Consider the following 27,379-nt stretch of genomic DNA (forward strand, 5'->3'; position numbering starts at 1 on the left):
TTTTATTTTTTATATTTGTATGTTAAGTGAGTGTTTTACTTTGAGAGGAAAGATTAACTGGAGTCAGATCCCTTGTTTGTTTACACAAACCTGGCCAATAAAGGTGATTCTGATAAGTATGGGGAAAAAAGGAACAAGAGTATGGAGACTTCCAGACTTGTGCATCTACAGTAGGCTACTAATGACTTCTCAGGTCATAATGAACCGTTTCTACTGTTGTGTTGCTTAACTGTCTGTCCACATCGTCAAGATGCAATTATATGGTGGTCCTCAGAAAAATGTCTCCCCCAAACGGGGACCCTGGCACCAAAACCAAATCGAGATCCCCTGGTCTATGCAAATGTCCTACACCATTGTGCACTGGTATGTTTGCGTAGCTCTGCTATTTTCGGCTAAAGCACTGGTACACTTTTTCATTTAGATTTTGTAAAAGTTACCAAGACATGGATACTGCATTATCTGATAGAACCGTTATTGCAAACAAAAAATACTGTCTAAGGTGATCTCTGAGCCTCCGCCAGCACTGAACTAGTCTCTATCATATGTAGCTATGCTGTATCTATGGAGAACTAAAAATGTGAGTGCACCTTCCAACACAGTGCTTCCTCAGTGAAAATTATCCAACAATGGGCAAATGTGAGTTTTCTGAGGGCTAACAAGTTACAGTCTTCTGCAACATAGTAGCATATTATATATTATATTAACATAACATAATAATTTAATAATACTTAATAATATTATTAGCTTAATAATATTAACATAACATAATACATTATTTCAATAATAAACATTGACTTTGCACTGTCCCCATTGCTGAAATTAGGGCTCTCAGTCAATGAGCAGCGTGTCTCATGCATTAACTAAATCTATTGTGTGGCACGTGGGAGCGTTCAATTGATCGACTGATGTTCATTCTTATGACCCGACTAAATGGACGAATATTAAGTCTAGTTTTTTAATTAACTTAAGTTGTCCATATGTTTATTTTCACTGAGACTTGTTTATTTGGACCGTGGGTAACCTTTGATGATGTCATTATGTATTCTTCTGATCTGATGTGCATTGAACATTGTTCAGGATTTACCAACACAGCAAGAAACCGATGGATATGAGTTAATTCTGTGTGTAATCTAGAGTTTCTGCAGATAAGGGTTTAATATTGGGCGATGTTGGGTATAGATAGGATGGAGCATATGAAACAGGATAGGGCTTAGTAAAATATTGACCTAGGGTTGGGCACCGAAACACGGTTCTAATATGGCACCGGTGCCGACGCAAATGGTAGTAACTGCATCGAATAACAACGTGGATTTCGGTGCCTCATTTCGGTGCTTAATAAATGTTTTTTTTTTTTTTATACGAGGCATCACTGCATGTCATGCGCCATCTCTAACGTTTTGCTCTGATAGCAACACATCCATATACAGTTAGCTAACATAAGCACTGTATAAACCAGAGGGGTGCACCACATAGGCGAGTGGACAGTGTTTGACAGCTTGCGTGAGCCCAAGTAGCTTACTTTAAAGCGATATCGCGAGCTCCTGTCAAAATCTAGCAGTGGGCCTAACTACACACAAGCAAAAGGCTATGAAACAACATCAACAGTAGCCTATATGTTACAAAATATCCTTGCTAATGCGCTAACTGGCATTCATTTGAAATGTTATCAGCGAAGTTGTAAGGTGAAAACTGTATTTCACGGTGTGTTCTAAACAACATAATGGCACGAAACCATCTCCGTACGTTATCGCTAATTAAACTCAGCTGACTGGTGTTAGCGCATAGCCATAGTTGCTGTTAAAATGCCTACTAGGCTAGCACTGGGAATCTAAACACCGACATGTAGCCTAACATGTTCAAAACTATTGCGTGTTATGGGTTAAGACATGACATTTCTTAAAGCATCTGGGAACACACTGAATTAACTGGAAAGTAGAGTCCCTGTTAGATTAGTTTGCCTGCAAATGCCGTTGTCCATGACCTGGCAGTTTTATGGAAAGCGGTTTTAACATACCTTATGGCAAACCGCCTACTGGATAAACTAGAAAGCAGAGCTTTAGCCTACTATTGTGTGTGCATGCATGGCAAGCTGTTTTAACATTTAAATGTATTATCAGGGCTTAAAATTCATTTTTCAAAATGGGGGGGAATTCCCCCCTTAGGTTATTCATGTAGGGGGGATTTACACAATTTGGGGGGGAGGGGGGGTCGATTCTGATACCAAGTCAAGAATTGCGATTTCAATACTTCGATACTTTTTTAAAAAAAGTGTTTGATTTTGGGGCCCCCACCACCCTGACGTCATCAGTAATATATACTGTAGTGGGATCATTCACAACAGTGGACATCCTAGATTCTGCTTGACTCTCTCCACACACACAAACACACACTGAAAATGATAGCTTATGTGATATGTTTCTATCATATATTTTTGAATTCATATAGAGTGTATTTATTTAATAATGCATTTTTTAAAGTATAGCATTTTACTAGTAATTACTACTAGCTAAACATATTTAGTAATTTGAATGCCTCATATTGACGTTTAACCTATAACACTTAGGCATATCTTTAATGTGGTGTGTAGGTCCAATTGAGTGCACATTGGTGATGAGTAGGTGTAATTGAGTGCCTGTCACTTTAAGAAAATACCTGAGAGTAATTCTATGGAGTAATTAGCCCCCTTTCAACCTGACGGTTTTAGGCTGTAGTCGCTAGTGAATAAAAGTTGTGCATAGTGCGGTATGTGTATGCAAATCATTATGTTTTCTATGTCATTAGATACAATAAATGTTGACATGTCGAAGACAACCTTTCTGGGATCAAGTGTTGACGTGACCTGAGCTAGCAGGATAGTTACCAAGGAGCTCTTTCCAGATGTAAAAGTTTGCCATTGTAGCGTAGCCTATTTGCGTAAGCGCAAAGTGGTTCTCTCTCTCTCTCTCTCTCTCCGTGTGTGTGTGCGTGCGTCTGCATGAGGCTATGTTCAATTCAACTCGGTAGTTGATCAGTCCGGTCAATAGCACCGCATTCACGCCACTTAATGATTAGGCTATATTAACGTCATCAGACAGGCTGTAAAAGTGTATGCGGGAATTTCTCGCATTATGATGGCTAGAGTTGCGGGACTTGAACAAATTATGCGCAATACCCGCAATCCCGCAGTGAAATTTAAGCCCTGATTATTCGTAGGAGCAATGAGATATTGATAGTAAATTGAATATAACAGTTCAATTTTATGTTCAAATTTGTCTTATCAATAATAATAAAAAAGCAATTCATGCTTTATACCATTTTAATTTAAAACATTTAAAAAACAAAGTACCGGTTCAGGCACCGTTTCGGCACTGGCATCGTTTTAAAAGTATCGATTTAGCACAGGTATCGGATAAAACCCAAACGATACCCAACCCTAGACAGGACACATTCAGGACTACTAATCAGATTCCATCTTTTGGGGAACCTCGTGGAATGACCCCTGATCTGTTTACAGTGCATATTGTTTTGTGCTCAACATGAGCATTTGCTTCACAGGTCCTGATTCAGTTGGAATTTGTTTCAATTTGGTTAGTTAGTATTTATAATGGCAATAAGATTGTGTTTGGAAGATGTGAAACTCATATTTGAAGGGCATCACACATAATACAGGTTTTGTACTTTTTGGTTACCTTTCATTAGTGTTGTTTCTTCAGCAGACATCTGGAGCCCAAAGGAGGTTATGGGTTTAACTGTTATCAGTGTTTGTGCTCCCTTTGGAAATGAACCGATGACCTTGGTCTTCTTACTGGTCCTCTGTTATAGTGGTGTAGAAATGCATTCTGGGAGCATGTTGGTTCTAGTTATTGGTGTGTCTGTGTCTGTTAAGTCAGAGGTTTACTAAACTTAAAACATAGATTTAGTGAGGAGCCTGGATATGGAACATTACTGCTATCGTACATTTTATAATGCTTGGGAATGATTGGAATAGGTGCTCTCAAAGATGGCAAACTTGTTTCATGTTTCCTCCTTTGGCAGCTACTTTACTTCCATCCAGTTGCATTTTTCCAATAACAGTATTATGCAAATGTACATGATATGATAAGTATGGACTGTGGGGTCATTCCGTGTGAAATCACCCAATTTCAGCGCAATTTGGCAGGTGACCCTCTCCGAAAAAATCTGAAAAAAATCACAGGTGTTTGTAGACCAAATCCATGCATAGATCTTAAATAGTATATCTGTATAACTAATCGTTGCAAAAGTCATTTTAAGCATTGTGGTGAACAATCCTTTTTGTTCAACTTCCAGCATTATTGGCTCTTTTGGTATTTCACACACATTAGTGAAACTATGTGAATAGAAGTACATTTTCCTGTTGAATTAAAAAATCCAATCGGATCAGGCGTATCTTGTGTACTTTCCCCTCTGGAAAGCTCTGAAAATGGCTATAAATTCATAATGTGAAAAGACATCATCACCTTTGAGGGCTTCTCATTCAAAAAGTATGTGACACAAATTCATCAGATTTTTTTCCTACTCATGTATGTATTATAAGGTCCTGTCCATGCATCAACTTTGGTTGTTATAATTTTAATATTTTCAGAGCATTTTTTTTAAATTGGGCTTGATTTTCAAAAAGCCTGTTTTCATCTTCTCATTTCACCACATGGACAGTTAACAGGATTTTTTTAAATTTTACCATATATCATTCTGTATGTGAGGATCATCTGCCCAAAAGTTGGGCTTGTTGCTGAGTTTCTTCATTGAGATAAGATTTTTTTAAAATATTGTCTATAAATCCACTGAATTTGTATTGCATCTGCAGTACCACTTTGCACCACATGTGGTGCTCTTTTAATACAATGGAAGTCAATGGAAGAGTAAGAGTCACTTGTTTGCTGCACATATCCAATCTAAACACACAGTTTATGGTTCATAGTTGAATTGGTCCAAATAATTATTGCAACATGAACAACATACTACTCGTACATAAATCTTATTTAGAGAAAATAAACTGATCAAGTAAATTATACACACATAAGACTGACTGATCATCATACATGCAGCAAGAGGATTTAGCAGAATTACCATCTTTGTAATGAGTTTTCTACACCAGCTTCAACCTATCAGTGCCTATGTGAGCACTTTAATAATTTCTAGCCAGCTGGTTAGGCAAAGTCTATATCCATCGTCATATGCTTGGGATGCAGTCCTCTGTGATACATAGACAAAGAGCATCAAGATGGAGATCAGTGCTTTGTCTCCATGTGATCTGGGAAAGAAGTTGGAACATATTCAAGAAACAATGGGTTTCTAAAATTCAGTGCATCAAGGTATTTCACTTGATGAAGATGACCATGTGTGTTTCCATCACAAGTATTCCTAACAAGGTTTGAGGACTCGTGGATCCAAGAGGCATTTGTAAAAAGATGATAAATCTTTAGTATTGATTTTTCTGCATCTGACAATGCACTGAATTTTAGAAACCCCTTTTTACTTGAACCATATGAACCATAAACTGTGTGTTTAGATTGGATATGTGCAGCAAACAAGTGACTCTCTTACTCTTCCATTGACTTCCATTGTATTAAAAGAGCACCATGTGGTGCAAAGTGGTACTGCAGATGAAGTACAAATTCAGTGGATTTATAGACAATATTTGTAAAAAATCTTATCTCAATGAAGAAACTCTGCAACAAGCCCAAATTTGGGGCAGATGATCCTCACATACAGAATGATATATGGTAAAATTTTAAGAAATCCTGTTAACTGTGTCCACGTGGTGAAATGAGAAGATGAAAACGGGCTTTTTGAAAATCAAGCCCAATTTAATAAAAATGCTCTGACAATATGATAATGTTAACAACCAAAGTTAATGCATGGACATGACCTTATAATCCATACATGAGTGGGAAAAAAATCTGATGAATTTGTGTGACATACTTTTTGAATGACAAGCCCTCAAAGGTGATGTTTTTTCACATAATGAATTTATAGGCATTTTCAGAGCTTTGCAGAGGGGGAATTACACAAGATACACCTGATTTGATTGGATTGTTTAATTCAACAGGAAAATGTACTTCTATTCACATAGTTTCACTAATGTGTGTGAAATACCAAAAGAGCCAATAATGTTGGAAGTTGAACAAAAAGGATTGTTCACCACGATGCTTAAAATGACTTGAAACTTCAAAGGGCTGTAGTTTTGGAACCATTAGTGATACAGATATACTATTTAAGATTTATGCATAGGTTTGGTCTACAAACACCTTTTTTTCAGATTTTTTGGGAGAGGGTGACCTGCCAGCCACTGGGTGATTTGACACGGAATGAAACCTATGGCATACCATAATGTGGGTATACCACTTCAACGCTAGTTGGTTCTATTGTAACAAAGTATCCTTCCTTTTTGTTCTGTTTTGTAGCTTTAGGCTGGAATGTGAAGTGTTTGCATTCACCAATACACGTATTAGCTGCTTTCAGACCTACGTGTAAGTCCTCATGTTCTGTGGATGTCAAGCGGTTGGGCCGTATATCTGAACAACATGACCGGCCATTTAGAATTCCGAACTTAGCCAGCTTGTTACACTACTCCCCTCCTAGTTTTTCCAATGGACATTATGTAAATGAGCTTGTGTCTGAATAAGGCTGCGGAGCATGCGGAGATTCTGTTCATGTGTGTGTGTTCAACCTGTTCAATCACACAGATTCTGTTATTCCAATATTAAATGGATTTAGGGCTGGGACAACGCGTCGACGTAAATGATGACGTCGACGCAAAAAATACGTCGACGCAAAATATGCACGTCGATTCATTAAGCATAATGTGTGCCGCTAAATATTTTTAATTTTACACCTTCAGTGTTTCCCATACGTTGACTAATCTGTGGCTAGGGGCCACAAAATCATTGAGCTGTGCTTTTCACGCACGCAGCCTTTCCTTGCCCCGCCCACTCTCTCTTGTAACGAGCCCGCTCCTCCTCTGCATGTACATTTAACAAAATATTCACGATTGTTGAATGTTACAACATAGAAGCATTGCATAGAACACGGTGGGCTAAATTGATATTAAATCCGCTAAGCATCGTGACCATGCTGCGCAAATTTGTTCAAAACTGCTGCATTAAAGTTAACTCTGCTAAGGTCTCATCACAACATAGTAGCCTACATTGAGGAGACCAAACTAAGTTAAGTTATGCAATCAAGCAGTATCTCAAAGCTAACGTTAGAGTACTGTTCGGATGTCAAGTTTAGCATGCTTACTTACATCTGCTTGTCAATTTTGTTACTCATGTAGGGCTCATTTTATTGGCTCTGAATGTTTGCAAAATCCCAATGTAAATGGAAAGTGTTTTCCAAGACTCAAAAGTGCTTGTCCCAAGGAGAAGTAGGCTACGAACCGTTATTTGAACTAACTACGTTATAGTGTTCCACGGTGTATCGATACTAAAAAGGTATCACGATGCCTTCACGCAAAAAACAATACGATTTCCGACGTTTTTAGAATCGATACTTTATTAAAATGTCTGTGTGAACTGCTCCTTGCACGCATCTAGGCAAGTGGGCGTGTCAAGCAGGCAGCTCTGAGTGAGTGAGTGCGCAGCCAACGACAATATACAGTAGTTCTTTGCCGACCGTCCTCGGCCTTGTGGATAAAACAAAAGGTGAAGTGAAATCTGCAACTATTTCGGATACATCGCGAATAGTGAAGGCAAGCCATCAGGTACAAAGAGGCCCGTTTGTGAAATATATGTTTCAAAGTCATTTAAAAGCAGTAGGCTACGCATGGAACTTGGCTAAACACCTCGCAGACATATCCCAACATTTTTGTTCAAAGAACGACAGGTTAACGAATATGCTATAGAAAACACGACTACATGGTTAGTGCCAAGTTCTTCTCTACTGTTTTAGTCTAGCCTAAGTGAAACGAGTATGGTTCTCTGGGATAAAGCGAACCTTCCTTCATCAATGAATTTTGTCGAGACATAACGAGCTGTAATCATAGGGTGCTATCGTGATGAAGGCGCAATGTTCACGCCAGAATAATATTACCATAACTTGTAAACAATCTATTTCATGTTCGGTCAGTACTACTGGTAATATTTGTCATGGCATGTAGACTGCAATTTGCAGTGTTTCCCCTACAATGTATTCATCAGCGGCGCAGCGCCGCTCCTGGAATTCAAGCGCCACTGCAAAAAAAGTTGCGTAATTTAAAAAAAAAAAAAAAAAAAAACACGCAAGTGAACTTCAGGAACAGCTGCCGTTCGTTCAGGTTTGATGTCAACAAATAATAGTAGGCTAACGTTGAAGGCGCAGTGAGGGATTCCACAGGAGATCATGCTTGTTTGTGTTTATGTTTAAGTTTATTAGCAGATGCAATTTTGTGCAAAAAAACGTAGCCTACATTATGTTAACCAAGGAACCAAATTAAACACGCCAGCGAGGTAGCTCGCCCCTACCTTCAGTAGCCTATTCCCAGATAAATTCCACGCATTGTTTCGTTTTTGTTTGTGATACAGGCAATGCTTTCAAGCCCTGTGTTGCTAAAATACCTAGGCTGTGAAACTAAGGTCTAGCTAGCCTATTGGTGGGTTTAATTGAATTTGAGTAATAGGATACGCAAGCATTTACATCTGGAGATGGTTTGTAATTCCTGTAGAGCTCACCAAAATTATAGAAAAGACACTTATCTCCTATAATCCAAGATAGATTTTCTTCGAGTTTTTGAGCATTTATTTTACCAAATGACATGGAAAACATAACTCATTTCATCCACATATTCTTATGCACCATGCACAACAACGGTACCAAGTTAGCTTAAAACCGTGAGAATCAAGCAAGCCCCACGGGCCGTCACGGCCTTAAAGTCAATTCGACTTGCATAGCACCAATTCAGTGTAATGACATGAAAGAGAAGTCTATATAGTTTATCTTTATACAGTGCTGTGCAAAAGTTAAGACACCCATGCTGAAATTAACTAAAGGGAGGAATAAAAAACATCTTTTGCCTTTTGTCTTAATGCCTTAATTAAAAAAAAAATTGGACATCAATTATTTTTTAATGTATCATGTATCGTAAATAATTCTAAATAGTAATAGTTTGTACAGTGGCCTACAGTGTACAGTTGTACAGTGGCTAATTACTAATAATGTAAATGACAAAGGTGAAAGAAAAACATGAATAATCCTGTTCAAGTACTGCAATAATCATGCTTTGTAAATGCTTGTGTTGATGGTTATGTCATAATTTGTAACAATCAATCTGTCCATTTCTTTCACAAAATCCACAAAAAGTCACCATTTAAGGAGTCATTTTTTCCAACATTTTCTTTTTTTTGGGGGGGGGGGCTTCTTACGATCAACAGCACCGCTGCTGGAAAAAATTCTAGGGGAAACACTGATTTGTTCAATAAGTATTGCCCAGATGTAGGATAGGATACCCGAAATGCGCTAATTAAAGCCCACAGCATATAATGCCACCAAAGCGTGTTGAGTCCTAATAATAATAGCGGCTTATTGTTACGTGGTAGCAAATCATGTTATCAAAGAAATAGACGTAGGCTAATGTAGGAATGCACACAGACATATTGCAACAGGTAATGGTGTAGGCCTATCTGACGAAGACCTGAGTGGTTGGAACGTCGTACTTGTACACTGGGCGCAAAGAAGACCATCCTCACATTTTCCCTTTGCAACTGTCAGCATTCAGTGATTTGCATGCAGTAATTTCAACACTGACCTTGATCTAGCCTAGTTTGGCTTTTTAAAGCTACTTTTTTGGCAAACAACACAATGTAAATTAACTATAACAAAAAATAAAGGACTTAATTACACAAAGTAGGCCTACTATTTTACTGACTATAAAAATAATAATTATGTAGGAAGTTTAGAACCTAGAATTGACCTGCACACTACAAAAGTGCACCGAATTCTACACATGACTCAATACACTTGAAGGAGGTATGAGTCTTAGGATTTCGCCGTAGTATCGTTTCAGTATCGAACATCGTGATATTTATGGCAGGTATCGTATCGAAGTCATAATTTTGGTATCGTGACAACATATTACGTTATGAATTGCATTCACACATCAGCAGCGTTTTAACGGTGTTAATGTAAATTGCAGGGATTCCCTCACGAACGTCGTCTTAAAGTGACAGGCACTCAATTAGACCTACTGAACTGAACTGAATGCTACCTCTGACTAAGAATGCGTTACTTTGCACTTGTATAGTCTTTTATTTTGGAGTCCAATAATAATCCAATAATATTCCAATGTTAAGGAATTCATGTTTTTTTCATTCAGATATGTAAATCAACATGTATAAGTTGCTATTAGTCAATTAATGGGGAGATAATCGAATCGAAATCGAATCGGACTGAAAAAATTAATCGTTAGATTAATCGTTTAAAAAATAATCGTTTATCCCAGCCCTAAATGGATTGCATTCATGAGGGACAACAGCATTGTAAAAAAGAGTTCACGAGGAAGCGTAAGTGTAAGCCTTTGAATATAGCTGATGTGTTGCAGCTCCATTGCTTGTTGTGTGACGAGAGGGAGATGAGGAAGTGGAGTCCTGTGGTTGTGTAAGCACTCAGTCCCCTGGTGCGGGTGAAGTGATAGTTGAGGGATTGCATGTAGTGGTAGCCTTGAACTGATAGGGACGTGCAGAGGAAATGCCATAGTGCAACATTGGACTTCAGTGGTTAGAGAAAACACACATTTTAGTGTCTTGCAGTTAGTGTAGCAAATGTTTGTGTAAACGCCCTCTTGTATAAAGTGGGTTTAGTCCACTTTTCTTATTTGGAGCTGAACTGGCATATGCTAATGTTGTGAGAAAACATTTATAGCTCGATGTGTTTGTGTACTTTGTGTTTGCTTTGTGGACATGCCAGAGGAGTTGTTTGCTAGAAGTCAAGGGTGGGCCACATTGAAACCTACTCTTGACCAAAATCAAGAGAATGCACAAAGAGATCACAGTAAAAATCCCCAAACGTGTACTATCAAAACCTGTTAAAAGCTATTGCTTTTGGAAATGAAGAATTGTCTTTGTAAAACATATAAGCATACCAGTACTGAAATAAAACATAATCTTATCCCTTAAATGTAATGCCTAGTAATCCATCCGAGACTAATCTTTTAGTCTAAAACGACCTACCTCATTTTTGCCTACACTGCCATCATAAAGGGCCAGGAGGATAATATTTGTGTTAAATGTTAACTGACATGTTATCTGATCTCTGTGGCTAACTTTCAGTCAGTGCCAAAGATAGAATGAAAATGTACAGATTTGTCCACAGCATTTTGCTCATTTATCAGAGTGCACAACTAGGATAATAGTTTAGTACACACAGTACATTGGAAATGAGTCTTGCTGTGTTGTTGCATGGCTCAGTTCTTGGTTTTGTGTTTGTATTTAACTTGTAGCTTCTACATTAACCTCTTCTGAACCTGACCGTAGCAGGTTAGAGGAAGGAGACAATTTTACATTTGCCGCAGTGTCTCAACAGATGTGATCGTGTGGCTACAAAATATGTTTGATGTCGTGGAAAATGAATACTGGAAAGCAACGGCAGTACAGGTGCTTCCTTATGATGTGGTGGTAGAGCTCATCTGAAAACATCAGTCTTGCATGAGATGGGTGATTACATAGCATGAGTTTAACAGCGCTCATGCACGGAGTGCTCTCCTTCTCTTCTAAGTTGCCGGGCTGAGTGAGTGAGTGAGTGAGAGTGGAGTCTCCACAGTGCTCAGCTCTGCTGGACGGCTGTGTGCCCATCCCCCCTCTCTCCCTGTACTCACCCACTTTGGTCTGCTCTGCCTGAGCCTGCAGCTCTGCAGAGTTCTCCATGGTCCTAAAGGCTGTAGGTGTTGAGGCTGTGATGTTTGTGTGGCGGCAAGAAGAGGATTAACCACTCGATATTGAACACCCTTTAGACCCCTTAAGTATTGTTAACACCGACTGCAAGTGATACTTGTGTTGCCATATTGACATCTTAGAATATGATTTAATTGGAAATTATAATCGATAATTTACATTCCCATTATTATCAAGAAAATAAAAAGGTCACGAAGCAATCTTTAAAGCGTAAAATCTCTTAAAGTGTGACGTGTTTTCTCCACACACACTAGACAAATGCATTGGGGATGCCTGCCATGCATGCACAGTGGGAATGTGCAAAAAATGGGTTTCTCAAAAGTTTTTAGGAACTGGATCAATGGATTTAGAATGGGATCTCATTGAAGTTCCTGTGAGTGCAATGGCAAATATCCCAATACTTTTGTCTATAGACTAGATTGGTCATCTTCAACCATTCAGTGTAATGTTGAGTGTAGTGTTGGGTATGAAGTTCTTTGTACAGTATGGGAAAAGCATACACACAGGAGAGACAATTTTGACCTTAAGATTTCTACGGACACTACGCTAGTGTTCTCAGGGATGTTCTACCCAAAATCCATAGGGATAGGAAATGTAGGATTAACATATTTCCTGCCATCAAAAATGTTGTGGCTTAATAGCAGTACACATTTTAGTAATAAATCACTGTTTTTAGCTCCCTCAGTACACTTTTTATCAGGTACTTTCAGACACAACACTTGTAGGGACTCCTCCGTTACAGGAGATACTGGAGGAGCTCCCCTGGGTATTACACTTTTCTTTCTCCATGCGCACTGCCAGTCGGAATGCTCAGGCAAAGTAATGCTTTTGTTAATGGAGCACATTTGTTTGGCTTTTTTCCCTTCTCTCACAGGTTAAGTAGGCTCTCAGAGACAAAACAGTACTTTGTCTGTATGAAGCATCAGTGGATAATTATAAGGTTTTTTTTTTTTTTTTTTCAAACAGATTACCATTATACATTAATAGAAAGTGATTAAGCGGACTGCTTTTCTGTTAAAGCTATTGAATTTTATCAACAGATTTGAAGATCAGGCTTAACGGGTAATGCGCAAAAATAAATCGGCATTCCAGATATTTTGCTATATATCCATTGACAAAACAATGGATTTGAGGATGTCCTATTGGGCTTAGGTAACACTGATAGACATTTGAAGACCTAGTGGTCAGAACACATTGTCTGTTTGCCTATGCTTTGAAAAATATATAAACTCTACCTAAAGACGTAGTGCCTTAGTTTTTTGTTCTTGGTAGGTTTTTTTTTTTATCTTCATGAATTGTACCCACATTACTAAAGAGCACCTGTTGTTGGATAAACCATTGGAGCCTAGTAGCGCTTCTTTCCCCAGCTGCAGAAACTGATAGACATTTGTTTAACTATTTTCTGACATTTTTTGGCCAACCAACTAATTGATTAATCAAGAAAATAATCACCAGGTTAGTGTGGCGCTACTATGTATGGTTTTCATTTAAAAATAACAACCTTTATATTTCCATCATGATTGTGCATGCAGGACCAGCCCTGGGTAGCCAGCAGGAAGCAGGTTCCCTTTCATAACTAGACAGTTCAATATGCTTTACATCGTCAGTAGAAATCACAACAATTAAAATATGAAAAGAGAAATTAATGGTGGGGGGGGGGCAAAGTAAAAGAGATAATTAAATAAAAAGCAGACATTAAACAGATAAAGACAATGAATAAAGTAGATTAAAAAAAATAAAAGTTAAGTAAATATCTAATACAAGAACAATAAAATATAGTAAATAAGTAAATAAAGAAAAAGAAAAAGAGTGGCAAGATACTAGGACTAATACATAAAAACATAAAACGGTAGAGAATGGCTAAAAAGCATAGTTAAAGGGTTAAAACATTGCATTTGATGGTAAAAGAGGAAAGATCTACTAAGAGAAAGCAGTAAAGAATAAATTAGTTTTAAATCTGCCCATCTTTTGTCGGGGCACTTTTCACATGGTTTGGGAGTTGATTCCATAGTTTGACAGCATAATAACTAAAAGCAGCTTCACCACATTTCGTTCTGACAGTAGGTGTGACCAGTGAAAGATTCAGCTAAACAGTCAGGATCTATGTGTCAACACCATACACGCACATTACAGCAGCAGTACTTTAAAATCAATTCTGTACTTTACAGGAAGCCAGTGTAGAGATTTAAGTATTGGGTTGATGTGGTCTGCTTTCCTGGCCTTGGTTAAAACTCTTGCTGCTGCGCTTTGAATTTGTTGAAGTTGAATCAGAGTTGTAATGAGAGGGCAAAGTAAAAAACAAGTTTGAAGAAATGTTTTTTTTATTATTTCCTATATGTTGTAATGTTGTAACCTATTGTACTCAAAATATTTAAGCAGCAGCTGTATAAGAATTATTCTGGTTTCACACAGATTTTTTAAAATAGCAGACTGCCTTGGCTTGGCTGTGCTTGACCAGTCAACATGCTTAACGTCACTCATGGCTCCTGGATGCTGGGAAAGAACTTGAAAAGGGGGTCTGAATATCACCTAATACAACCGTGGTGACGACCACGTCTCAAGGGCCGCAAGAAACCGTACATTGATGACGTCTAATTCTATTCCTATTTATTATTGCTACTTTACACTTGACTTTGTTGTGTTGTACACTCCTCCACACGTTTTGAGAAACACAAAGGGTAAGAGAAAAGAAATGAAGAAGAATAAAATTCAAATTAAATTAACCGGTTTTCTCCTCTGTGCTCCCGCTGCTGCGCTGACAGATGGTGGTGAAGACGTACATGGATATGGACCAGGACTCTGAGGAGGACAAACAGCAGTACTTGGGGCTGGCCTTGCATCTGGCCTCTGAGTTCTTCCTGAGGAACCCCAACAAAGACGTGCGGCTGCTCGTGGCCTGCTGTCTTGCAGACATCTTCCGCATCTATGCCCCCGAGGCGCCCTACACCTCACACGACAAACTCAAGGTTCTCATACAGTCATTCCTTTATTTGTGTGCTGAAGTGAAGCGTTTCACTGTTTTGGCTGTAATAATCTCCTGTTTTTTCCTTCAGGATATTTTTCTATTCATCACACGGCAGTTGAAAGGGTTGGAGGACACCAAGAGTGCCCAGTTCAATCGCTACTTCTACCTTCTGGAGGTAAACACACACATAAACAAATACTACACTCCAGAATAAAAAATATAACCAGTAAGTGTAAGAAAGAAGAGTGGAGAAATATTGGCTGCCCTCTCTTGTCAATGTTGAATTGTTCTTAATGCAGTTCATGGAAAACAAACATTTTGATCTTTGCAGAACCTGGCATGGGTAAAGTCTTATAACATCTGCTTTGAGCTTGAAGACTGCAACGAGATCTTCATTCAGCTCTTCAAAACCCTCTTCTCTGTCATCAAGTAAGCCATTTCCCTCTCTTGTAGGTCCTAACCACGCCATTCCATAGTGCCCACTAACTTTCAAATCAGTCTGCATTTACTTGCTGTTCATCACCAACTGCCAGTGATTAGGGTGCACATTATACTGAAGTGCGTGTGTGTGTGTGCGTGTGTGTGTGTGTGCGTGCGCGCGTGTGTTTGTGTGTTACAGTAACAGTCACAATCAGAAGGTACAGATGCATATGTTGGATCTGATGAGTTCCATCATATTGGAGGGAGATGGAGTCACACAAGAACTGCTGGACACCATTCTCATCAACCTCATACCAGCCCACAAGGTACTCAATCACACCACTGGCCACATGCAGGACCACTTAACCAATAACCAGCCACTCATGGCTCACTGAACTCAGTGACCTCATACCAGCTCACAAACCCTCTCCACTCGCCCCTCAGTAAATCTGAGAGCTCAACAGTTACCAACCTCAACCACTTTAAACAGCTACTTTGTCATTCTCTTTGATGTACATTTCAAGCTACAGTGCAATTACAATATGTTGTAGAGGTTGCACAGTTAATCCCTGAATGTATTAATGATCAGTTGTATTCTGCTGACTCTGGATGAGGTCATTGTGGTTTCTTGAAGATTAGGAATGATTACTCAAACCCCCCACCCCTCCTTCTCCCCTCTTTCTGTCTCACTGTAGAACTTGAATAAGCAGGCATATGATCTGGCTAAAGCTTTGCTGAAGAGGACTGTACAGACCATTGAAACGTGCATCGCCAATGTAAGTGCTCAAGTCTTGACACCAGTATTACCCATAATGGGTAATAAAGTGAAAGATCACCGCTCATCTGTCGAGGATTGGTACTGTAGGTAGCTTATAAAAGATCCGCAAAACAAAAATGCACACTCCAGTCTGTACAAAAAAGGCTTTTACTTTGAATCTTACCAGTACATTACCCATGAAATTACTCATGTGTAATGACCTCCCTGACCCTGCCCTGACCACCCTGTTCCCTATTCTCCTCTCCTGTCCAGTTCTTTAATCAGGTGCTGGTGATGGGGAAGTCCTCGGTGAGTGACCTCTCCGAGCACGTGTTCGATCTCATCCAGGAGCTGTTCGCCATCGACCCTCTGCTGCTGGTGTCGGTCATGCCCCAGTTGGAGTTCAAACTGAAGGTGCCGCAGACACACGCATAAGCACTCACACAAAATATTGAATCTTTTTAGACAGACAAGCAGAACATGACTGCCTTAGTAGTACAAACAAAGCTCATCTTGTATTTTCTATTGAAGAATTCAAAAATCTTTAATGGCAATAGAGGAATTCCTTTAAATTGACCTTATGAAATGTTGATATGATGTTCATATGATGTTTCCTCATCATAGTGAATGTCAAAACAGTACAGTTATTGCATCAAAGTAATGGCTGTGAAAAGAATGGAAGTATTAAAGCATGATTTGTTTGTATAGAGTAATGATGGTGAGGAGCGGTTGGCAGTGGTGAGGTTGTTGGCCAAACTCTTTGGTGTGAAGGACTCTGAACTGGCCACTCAAAACCGGCCGCTGTGGCAATGCTTTCTGGGAAGGTAAGAGGACAGCCCTGTGTGCTTGGGCTGAGATGCATGCATGATTGCTTACTATGGTTCCTATATGGAGAGCAGGGGAAACTGGCGTTACTGTGTGATAACGCTGTGATACGTTTACAGATTTAATGACATTCACGTCCCTGTGAGACTGGAATGTGTGAAGTTTGCCAGCCACTGCCTGATGAATCATCCTGACTTGGCAAAAGACCTTACAGGTGTGCTTTGTGGTTTTATTGTGTTGGTGTATGTATTAACTATACAGTTTCAAACACACACAAATGAACTTATGGTGTTGTCTGTGCGGCATGGTAGATTTCCTTAAAGTGCGGTCACATGACCCGGAGGAGGCCATCCGTCATGATGTCATCGTAACGATCATCAACGCTGGCAAGAAGGACCTGAACCTGGTGAATGACCAGCTGCTGGGGTTTGTCAGGGAGAGGACGCTGGACAAGAGGGTGAGTAATCTATAACGAAGTCATTAGTGTTGTCCACATGGCCAGCATCCACATGTGTTTGTCCTGGATAGATAGATAGATAGATAGATAGATACATACTTTTATTCATCCCCACAGGGGAAATTCAGATGTCCAGCAGCAGTGTGTTGTCTACCAACAAGCATTCTTACTGCAATACTCATAAAAACATGTACCCTGTGTAACTGTGAGCATGTGTTCCAGTGGCGTGTGCGGAAGGAAGCCATGATGGGTCTAGCTCAGCTGTTCAAGAAGTACTGCCTACATCACGAGGCTGGGAAAGAATCCCGCTCAGAAGATCAGCTGGATCAAAGACAAGCTGCTGCACATCTACTACCAGAACAGCATCGATGACAAGTAAACACCAACACACACACATGCACACAGGAGTAAAGTCCGCAATGGCAAGTGTACAAACATGCACAGGTCAACCAAGCCAAGCACACAGCGTGTCATACAGACTCACTAGTAACATTAATTATGTAAACACTACACAGATCTACGTGCCCACTACCAAAACGACAATAATAATACCTCCTTCACATAGACACAGTGCCTTGTAACTCACTTCTTCCTAAAAGTGTCCTTTTTTTTTCTCTGTGTGTGTGTGTGTGGTAGGCTGCTGGTGGAGAAGATTTTTGCTCAGTACATGGTTCCTCACAGTCTGGAGACTGAGGAGAAGATGAAGTGTCTTTATTACCTCTATGCCTGCCTGGACACCAACGCAGTCAAGTACTCCATCCCTACTCTTATCCTATAGTATTTCTGGCTGTACTGAGATGTGTGTAGATCTTGTTTAAGCACCATTATCCCTCTGAGACATGCAATGTATTATCTCCCTCTCTCCCCCCTTTTCTCTCTCCCTCTCTCTTTCCTCCTTCTCTCTCTCCCCTCTCTCTTTCCCCCTTCTCTCTCCCCCCCTATTCTCTCCTCCCTCTCTTTTTCCCCCTTCTCTCTCTCTCCTCGCGCTCTTTCTTTCTCTCTCTCTCTCTCTCTCTCTCTCTCTCATCTCTCTCTCTCTCTCTCTCTCTCTCTCTCTCTCTCTCTCTCTCTCTCTCTCTCTCCTCCTCTCTCTCTCTCTCTCTCTCTCTCTCTCTCTCTCTCTCTCCCTCCCTCCCTCCCTCCCTCCCTCCTGCAGGGCTCTGAATGAGATGTGGAAGTGTCAGAACATGCTCCGAGGGCTGGTGAGGGAGCTGCTGGACCTTCACAAACTTCCCACGGTGAGAATCTCCCATCAACACATCGCCTTTCTGAAGTGGTATAGTTCCCACTTCTAGAAAAACATTGGGATGGGAATTATTCATGAATAATTTAAGTGCATTGCTAGGTTATGAATGGACATGGAAATGTAATTAAAGGTCTTTGGAAAGTCATGAGAATGTTTTGGACTTAATGGACAGAATGAATGATGTGTTTCTCTATCTGCAGTCTGAAGCCAACAGTGTTGCCATGTTTGCAAAGCTGATGACCATTGCCAGTAAGTTGATATAAACATCCTAAAAACAACCTAAAAACATCACGTTGAAGAGAACTGTCCATTCTCTCTTACTATCTTCACAAAGTCGTTCATGGTGTGTGTGTGTGTGTTTGCAGAGAACCTGCCTGACCCAGGGAAGGCTCAGGACTTCATGAAGAAGTTTAACCAGGTGCTGGGGGAGGACGAGAAGCTGCGTGTGCAGCTGGAGCAGCTCATCAGCCCCACGTGCTCCTGCAAGCAGGCCGAGCTGTGTGTGGTGAGTCCCATCGCAAGGCCCTAATGCCACACACACACACACACACACACACTCACTCTTTACGGTCCCCCTGAGACTCTCTCTCCCCCACACACTCTCTTCTGCCATGAGTGTGCTTAGGATGTAGTGGGGATATGTACCCTTGTTACATTGGTTTCTGTTTTATGTTGTATTTCTAAAAAGCTCATGACTCCTTTTGTCGCACACATTCTCCAGTGTTGTGTGAGCAATTGTGGAATAAAAGCAACTGACATTTGTTACTATGTGTATATGCAGAGAGAGATTACAAGGAAGTTGACGTTCCCCAAGCAGCCCACCAACCCCTTCTTGGAAATGGTCAAGTTCCTGCTGGAGAGGATTGCACCTGTGCACATAGATTCTGAAGCTATCAGGTGAGACAGCATATGAGTGTGTCGTGGTGTATGGGAAGAGATTGTATAACAGTAGATCTCTGTGAGTGAGACTCCTAGTGGCGGTGTGGTGGAACTGCAGCCTTCAGTTGACCATTTATTGTGTATGTGTGCAGTGCTCTGGTTAAACTGTTGAATAAATCCATTGACGGAACGGCTGACGACGAAGAGGAGGGAGTCACCCCCGACACAGCCATTCGCTCAGGCCTGGAGCTGCTCAAGGTACGTGGGCTGTTTGATCTAAATCTATGAGCTATGTCGGCTCACTTTGGCCGAAATAAGATGTACCTGACATTCCATGATCTGCTTAGCTTACTGGATGCAATGAGGACTCTGTTTTGCTGATTTTACACAGTCAGACTGTTGACCCTTGCATAGCGCAATGCATGAAGGGGAAGTGTTTCTCTTTCACCCTGCATCTGTCTGAGCTCTGTTGCTCATGCACTTGTCGGCATGGAAATTGACCAGCTCTCTTCTCTTCTCTTTCTGGTGTCTGTAGGTTCTGTCGTTCACTCACCCCACCTCCTTCCACTCTAGCGAGACCTATGAGTCACTTCTGCAGTGTCTGAAGATGGAGGATGACAAAGTGGCCGAGGCAGCCATCCAGATATTCAGGAACACGGGACACAAGATTGAGACAGAGCTACCACAGATTCGCTCGTATGTTAAATACACAGACACAATCCTCAAAATGGGAGTACATATCAGAATACATTTGTGCAAAGTTGATTAGGTGGTTGTATTGAATCTGATTAATCTAAAGTGTGTGTGTGTGTGTGTGTGTGTGTAGAACTCTGATCCCCATCCTGCATCAGAAAGCGAAGCGTGGCACCCCACACCAGGCCAAACAGGCTGTTCACTGCATCCACGCAATCTTCCACAACAAGGAGGTGCAGCTGGCCCAGATATTTGAGGTAGGCACACACAATTATATTATATATCTAAATTAAGGATCACATATACAGAACATAGATAACCTATGCCATGGGCATTTAGACATGAAGCTCACTTTTCTTCTCCTCCAACTGCCCCATCCCCCCCCATCCCAGCCTTTGTCTCGCAGTCTGAACGCTGATGTCCCGGAGCAGCTGATCACTCCCCTGGTGTCGCTGGGCCATATCTCTATGCTGGCCCCAGATCAGTTCGCCTCGCCCATGAAGTCCATCGTCGCCAACTTCATTGTCAAGGACCTGCTTATGAATGACCGAGTAAGGCGCAAACCCCATAGACAGCAGAGCTAGAGCCAGATGGCACAGAGACGGAGCCAGAAGTTGGTCAGCTCGTTCCTCTCACAAAACTTTAAGGACTCTGTGGCACATTTCCAGCTTCTGTTTATGTGACAGAAGCACATATCAGTTTCATGAGACACTTTGTTCTGCTCTCTGTAGTCCTACTCTGTATGTTTTCTTTTAATGAATTGAAATTGCTATGATACTGTAGCTACATACTGTAGCACTGTAGATACTGATGGGTGTTTTATCACTGTCCTGTCTGTGCCTCAGTCATCAGGTAACAGGAATGGCAAACTGTGGACCACAGATGAGGAGGTGTCTCCTGAAGTGCTCGCTAAAGTAAGTAGCTGAGGAGGGAGACGACACTTGATGATAATAGGATGGCCCATTTGAGTCTAACTCTGTGTCGGTCTGTGGTTGAATGTAGGTGCAGGCCATAAAGCTTTTGGTGCGCTGGTTACTGGGCATGAAAAACAACCAGTCCAAGTCTGCCAACTCCACACTGAGATTACTGTCGGCTATGCTGGTCAGTGAGGGGGACCTGACAGAGCAGAAGAAAATCAGGTCAGCACTCTACATATTGTGTGTGTGTGTGTGTGTGTGCGCAGGAGCGTGCGCATGCGTGCACATGCGTGTCCACGTCTGTGTGCTACGACTGTGTGTGTGCGCGCACTCATGCATATCTGTGTGCGTGTATGCCTGTGTGTTACAAACTGTGTTGGAGAATCAGCGTGACTGAGGCCGCTGTGTGTGTGTGTGTGTGTTTTCAGTAAATCAGACATGTCCAGGCTGAGGTTGTCTGCAGGATGTGCTATAATGAAGCTTGCTCAGGAGCCCTGTTACCATGACATCATCACCCCAGAACAGTTCCAGCTCTGTGGGCTCGTCCTGAACGTGAGTGCCCCCTGCCCCGGCACATAAACCTGCCCAATGTGAATGCCCTAACCCTAACCCACGCAACACGTAACACTCTACCCTAACCCTAACCCACGCAACACTCTACCCTAACCCTAACCCACGCAACACTCGCACTCTACCCTAGCCCACGCAACACTCACACTCAACCCTAACCCACGCAACACTCACACTCAACCCTAACCCACGCAACACTCACACTCTACCCTAACCCTAACCCACGCAACACTCACACTCTTGGTCCTAACCCTAACACACGCAACACTCACACTCTTGGTCCTAACCCTAACCCACGCAGCACTCACACTCTTGGTCCTAACCCTAACCCACGCAACACTCACACTCTTGGTCCTTGTGTCTCTGTAGGATGAGTGCTACCAGGTGAGGCAGATCTTTGCCCAGAAGCTGCATCTGGCCCTGGCGAAGTTGTCTCTGCCGCTTGAGTACCTGGCAGTGTTTGCCCTGTGTGCTAAGGACCCGGTGAAGGAGCGCCGTGCCCACGCCCGCCAGTGCCTGCTCAAGAACATCAGCGTCCGCAGGGAGTTCATCAAACAGAACCAGGTGGCACACGGTCAGTGCACTCCAGCAAACGGAACACTCTCATGTGTCTGTGGTGTTCTGAGTTCATGTGACTCAGACAGAACTGCCTCATGCCAACAAAAACACTTGTGCAAAGCAGTCAAAGGCAGACAAAACAATGACTAAACAGGCAGATGAGACCAGATACGGTTGCCTTTAGACTTTATCTTGCCTTTCTTGTCAGAGACATCCTAATACATGCTGTGTCATCTTGGCAACTGTGGACAACTTAGGACAATTAAATACATCAGGCTTAATAAATTGTCCCTTCTGCTCAAAATGACAAAAACTTGTTTGAAAATAGAGATGTCACAAAGTTACAAAGTAACTCAAAATCAATTATGTCATTGATTAGATCAGTGTCAAAACTTGGGACACTGGAAACAGCACTGAAGGGCAGACACTATTGGATGGACTGTGTTTCACTATTGAAAAATTAAAAAGAGAGAGAGAGATCACGCTGACCTTTCTGCCTCTGTCTGTTTTCCCTCCAGATAAGTTAGTGTCCCTCCTTCCTGAGTATGTGGTGCCCTTTATGATCCATCTGCTGGCACACGACCCAGACTTCACCAAACCACAGGACTTTGAACAGCTCATCGCCATCAAAGAGTAAGCCTGTTTGTCTGTGCTAGCAAATACCCTGTTGTGTTGAATATATACATGAGCGGTTTTGATTAAATTAAATGTGTGTGTGTGATGGGGTAGGTGCTTGTGGTTCATGTTGGAGGTGCTGATGGTGAAGAATGAGAACAACAGTCACGCCTTCCTCAGGAAGATGGTGGAGAACATCAAACAGACTAAGGACGCCCAGGCCCCTGACGACCCCAAAACAAACGAGGTCATTCATTTGTCTTCCTCTCTCTCTCTCTTTCTCTCTCCCTCTGTCACGCTCTCTCGCCTTGCACGCACACACACACACACACACACACACACACACATAAAGAGACTGAATGCCTATTATAAATCTCACAGAACAAACAAACCCCCAGAACGATGTAATCAGACTTAACCATATTTAATCACTGTTGTACATGATGTAGAGCATTGGTTCTCAAAGTGGGGTCTGCAGCACATTGTCAGGGGGTCCCTGACAAAGTTTGTTACAAAATATGAAATTGTCTTATATGGCGAAAAATGCTACTGTATCAGTATTTGCCCAATTGATCTGCTGATACGTTACATCAATACGTCAAAACACTTTACTATTAATTAACCGCCAACAAAATGAAAGTTATGTGAAGCAAACACTATGTGTTCAACACAATGGGCCTACATTTGACAAAGAAACAACTATCTTTTAAAAAAAATACTACATACTGTCAAAGTTTGCTAACATGACTATTGTAGTATTAGCACTCTGTTTTTAAAATACATATAACATAAGCATCTAACAGAAAAAAAGGCTATACAGCTACATGATTAACTTGTTTTATGTGTTGCGATTATGAGGGGTCCTTGGAGAACTTTCCACTCCATGAGGGGTCCCCGGCCCACAAAAGTTTGAGAACCCCTGATGTAGAGAATCTAGAGATGCACTAAAACAACAGCCGGTATATTGAGCTGTACTACTGTTCCATGTGTGAGAATCTAGAGATGCACTAAAACAACAGCTGGCATATTGAGCTGTACTACTGTTGCATGTGTGAGGAGGTTGCCGTATGATGTGTGTTGGGTACTTGAAATCCTGTTGCTGACCTTTTGATTGTATGTTTTTACAGAAGCTGTACATTGTGTGTGATGTGGCGTTATTTGTTATTGTGAACAAGAGCACTTCCTGTCATTTGGATTGTCCCAAGGATCCAATCCTTCCAACCAAATTTTACACCACACCAGACAAGGTATGAACATCTTTTACAAGTATGTGTTTAGTTTGTTCATTTTGTTATTTGTGTGTGCGGGGAGTGTTGTATTTTGGATGGTAGTTTACACTCCTGACATACAGCCAGCTTGATAGCAGTGTGCATTGCATATTAGTTGACCAAGTCTCTCTGTTCAGTGGTTACTCTCTCTTTTTCTCTGTTTCTGCAGGACTCTGTCAATGATAAGGACTACCTCTCCTCTGAAGCTAGGACGGTTCTTCTCACAGGAAAGGTAAAGACATTTTACATGCAAAATCATCAAACAAGGAAGTGCTGTTGAAACACTCCTGATCACTCACTCTTTTTTTTTTTTTTTTTTTCTTCTCCCCAAGCCGAAACCTGTTCCAGTTCTCGGTGCTGTTAATAAGCCCCTAACGGTTCCTGGACGGCGGCCATATACCAAAAGCACCCCAACAGAGGCAGGAAACAACAACAGCACCAACACCCCACCCACCACACCTGCATCCATTAAGACCAGGTACGTCTTCCATCAATGTCTCCACAGTACATGCTAATATGTATAGAGTCCTGTAGTTGCACTAAGGATTGTAATGGCGCTGTTCGTATGTTTCTCTCTCATGAAGGGACACGGGGGCTGTCGCATCTGTTACCGGAGCAAGAGAAAATGAAGAGAACCCTGTGATTGTGGTTAAAGAGGTCAAAAAGAAGGTAAGAGTGTGTGTGTGTGTGTGTGTGTGTGTGTGTGTGTGTGACACATTGTAATGTTAAGTTATAAGCTAAGAGAGGTTTTCTGCCAGATTCTGAAAGATAGGCCTCCTTCAAGAGTTCAGTTGATATCAAACATTCATGCTCCTTAATCCTAGGCCAATGTTGAAACTGTTCAGATCCTTAATGGACCCGTCATTCAGCATCACCACCATAAATTCTCTGCAGAATTGACCTTTACCATTTTAAAGAAAACAAACTTTTTTTATTAACAGTCCAGTTACATTCCAGCTCTGTGTACCATGTAAACTCCTGTGTGAGTGTGTGTTGAGTGTGTAACCTCGTGATTGTGTTGAGAGTGAGGGAGAAACGCCAGACAGGTGCTGTGAAATATGAGGAGCAGTCAGGGAGTCTCCTCACACATTCCTCCTGTGCAGCCGCTATTTATACTTGTGGCGCTATCTAGCCACACGCATCTAGCCTTGAGGCTGACTACTTGAACCTTGGTGGCATCTAGCCGTCAGCCTGACTACTTGAACCTTGGTGGCATCTAGCCGTCAGCCTGACTACTTGAACCTCGGTGGTTCTAGATGGTCACAAAATATCTAAATGAGTTGGACAGGCAGGCCAAACTTCAGAGGCTCACTGAAGGCCTACTGGTTAGGGCTTCGGGCCTGGAACCGGAGGGTTGCCGTTCGATCACCGACCAGTGGGAACGGCTGAAGTGCCCTTGAGCAAGGCACCTAACCCCTCACTGCTCCCCGAGTGCCGCTGTAGCAAGGCAGCTCACTGATCTGGGTTAGTGTGTGCTTCACCTCACTGTGTGTTCACTGTGTGCTCACTGTGCTCCGTGTGTTCGCTAATTCACGGATGGGATGAATGCAGAGACCAAATTCCTTGTATATGCAAGTATACTTGGCCTAGAAACCTGATTTTACATTTACATTCATTGTCGCTGGATATGATATGACTAACAAAATCTATTCTAAAATATAAGAGCAGACATTAGAAATGGTGTAGGTTGCATCCCCCCACTCCTCAACAGTGGGGCCCTGTGCTGGGGCAGGATGTCACTCACCACGTCCCCTCCCTCCTCCACAGGAGGACCCCCAGACGGAGAACAGCGTCACCCCCAACCCCCCAGCAGCGACGCCTCCGCCAGTGAAGCGCGGACGAGGACGGCCGCCCAAGAGCGCAGCCGCCGTGACACCTGAGAAAGAGGCAGGGGCGCCGGCCAGCGGAGGCGGCCGGGGCAGGAAGAGAACAGCACCAGCTCAGGACCACACCTCCACGGCAGCTACGGAGCCAAACAGCGGGAAGATACCAAAACAGGAAGACGCCAAGAAGGCTGGGACACAGAGACAGATGGACCTGCAGAGGTGAGCTGGGTTGTGAAGGCAGTAGCAGTCATCGTCAGAAAATAAATACACTGTTCAGTCAAGCAGACTGCTTGAGCCCACAAATGTGGTATTGTCCACAAGTACAGCTTCTTAATAGTATTGGTACCAGTCATGTCATAATAATTTCAGAATATCACCTAGTTTTCAATTGAAAGGTCCTCTCCTGTAAAATAATTCATTATCTTTTCTACTTTTCAGGTAAAGGAGGGGTCATGCTGAAGTTTTCACCTGTACAGAAATTACCTGCCTTCCCCCAGACTCCAGCTCTTCTCATGCATAACCCCATCACACATGCGTGTGTGTACACACACACACACACACACACACACACACACACACACACACACACAAAATCAGACATACTGCCCTTTAGAAGTGAATGATGAAAGCTGAAGTGTGTTTGTGTTTAGTTTTTTTTCTCTGTTGTTTTTAAACTCGGGCAGTTTTAAACTGAGAATTGCCTGCAATTAAATCCTGCAGATTTTCCACTCTTTACTGTCTTTCTCTGTCCCCATTTGTTGCGTCTCTCTCGTGTGTGTCTGTGTGTGTGTGCGTGAGTGAGGTGGGGTGGGGTATGCCTGGTATTGGTGTGAGTGGCCTATAATATGAGTTGTCTGGTCTGTTGCACTGAGTGAGGAGAGCTGAATGTCATGGACAACATTTGTCAGCTGAGAAGGCAGAGAAAAGCTTCCCTTTCTTCTCTCCATCTTGCCTTTATTTTGAACCACTTCACAAAAGGACTTCTTTTCAAATCCAAAATCATGAAACAGATTTTCATACTGAACCAATGGGGTTCCGTCAACTCGGAATAGTGCAGGGGTAATGGGGAATGTTGAAGGTTTTTTTAAGTTGAAAATCATGTTAACTCCATTTTTATTCAAAGTCTTAAGTTTTAGATAGCAACCCTTTGTATTGCATCCATGATTCCCAATGCCATTTTTTTGTTTTGTTTTTTTTTGTGTAGATGTGCACGATTTGAACATATTTAATTTGTTGGATTTATTTTCTTTGTTGACAGGAAATAAATGCTTTTAGAAGTGAAGTTGTCCTGATTCACTGCATTTCTGATAAAACAAAAACTATTTATTCCCATTTCCTAGTAAACAATTTTACATTGGCCTCTAGAAGTCCACCTCCCAAATCAAACCTTGCCCCAAAAGAAACCCCACAATTTACTTCTTGTTCATGTTTTCATGTTTTTTAATCAAAGAAACGTTACATTTTCATTTTCACAATAAATAACCATGCTCGTATGACTCATGTCTTTTTTATCTGTTGAGTG

General features: G+C 41.7%; 1 protein-coding gene across 1 annotated transcript in view; it reads left to right on the top strand.

Annotated features, from left to right (window-relative positions):
* pds5a (PDS5 cohesin associated factor A) overlaps nt 1–26,590 on the top strand; it is a 28,470-nt gene extending 1,880 nt beyond the window's left edge. The window contains 32 exon segments of the mRNA XM_042101138.1: nt 14,624–14,827; nt 14,915–15,001; nt 15,158–15,255; nt 15,446–15,572; nt 15,942–16,022; nt 16,277–16,417; nt 16,712–16,827; nt 16,948–17,042; nt 17,140–17,285; nt 17,508–17,591; nt 17,593–17,660; nt 17,922–18,035; nt 18,442–18,523; nt 18,732–18,780; nt 18,897–19,036; nt 19,313–19,428; nt 19,563–19,668; nt 19,946–20,106; nt 20,237–20,360; nt 20,496–20,654; nt 20,949–21,017; nt 21,106–21,242; nt 21,449–21,572; nt 21,960–22,164; nt 22,667–22,781; nt 22,878–23,010; nt 23,891–24,010; nt 24,201–24,263; nt 24,364–24,509; nt 24,616–24,700; nt 25,799–26,076; nt 26,296–26,590. Coding sequence (XP_041957072.1) covers nt 14,624–14,827; nt 14,915–15,001; nt 15,158–15,255; nt 15,446–15,572; nt 15,942–16,022; nt 16,277–16,417; nt 16,712–16,827; nt 16,948–17,042; nt 17,140–17,285; nt 17,508–17,591; nt 17,593–17,660; nt 17,922–18,035; nt 18,442–18,523; nt 18,732–18,780; nt 18,897–19,036; nt 19,313–19,428; nt 19,563–19,668; nt 19,946–20,106; nt 20,237–20,360; nt 20,496–20,654; nt 20,949–21,017; nt 21,106–21,242; nt 21,449–21,572; nt 21,960–22,164; nt 22,667–22,781; nt 22,878–23,010; nt 23,891–24,010; nt 24,201–24,263; nt 24,364–24,509; nt 24,616–24,700; nt 25,799–26,076; nt 26,296–26,299 — 3,777 coding nt within the window. The 3' untranslated portion in view covers nt 26,300–26,590.
* Nucleotides 26,591–27,379: the final 789 nt, after the last annotated feature.

The sequence above is a fragment of the Alosa sapidissima genome, chromosome 1 (genome assembly GCF_018492685.1).
Source record: "Alosa sapidissima isolate fAloSap1 chromosome 1, fAloSap1.pri, whole genome shotgun sequence".
Classification (NCBI taxonomy): Eukaryota; Metazoa; Chordata; class Actinopteri; order Clupeiformes; family Clupeidae; genus Alosa; species Alosa sapidissima.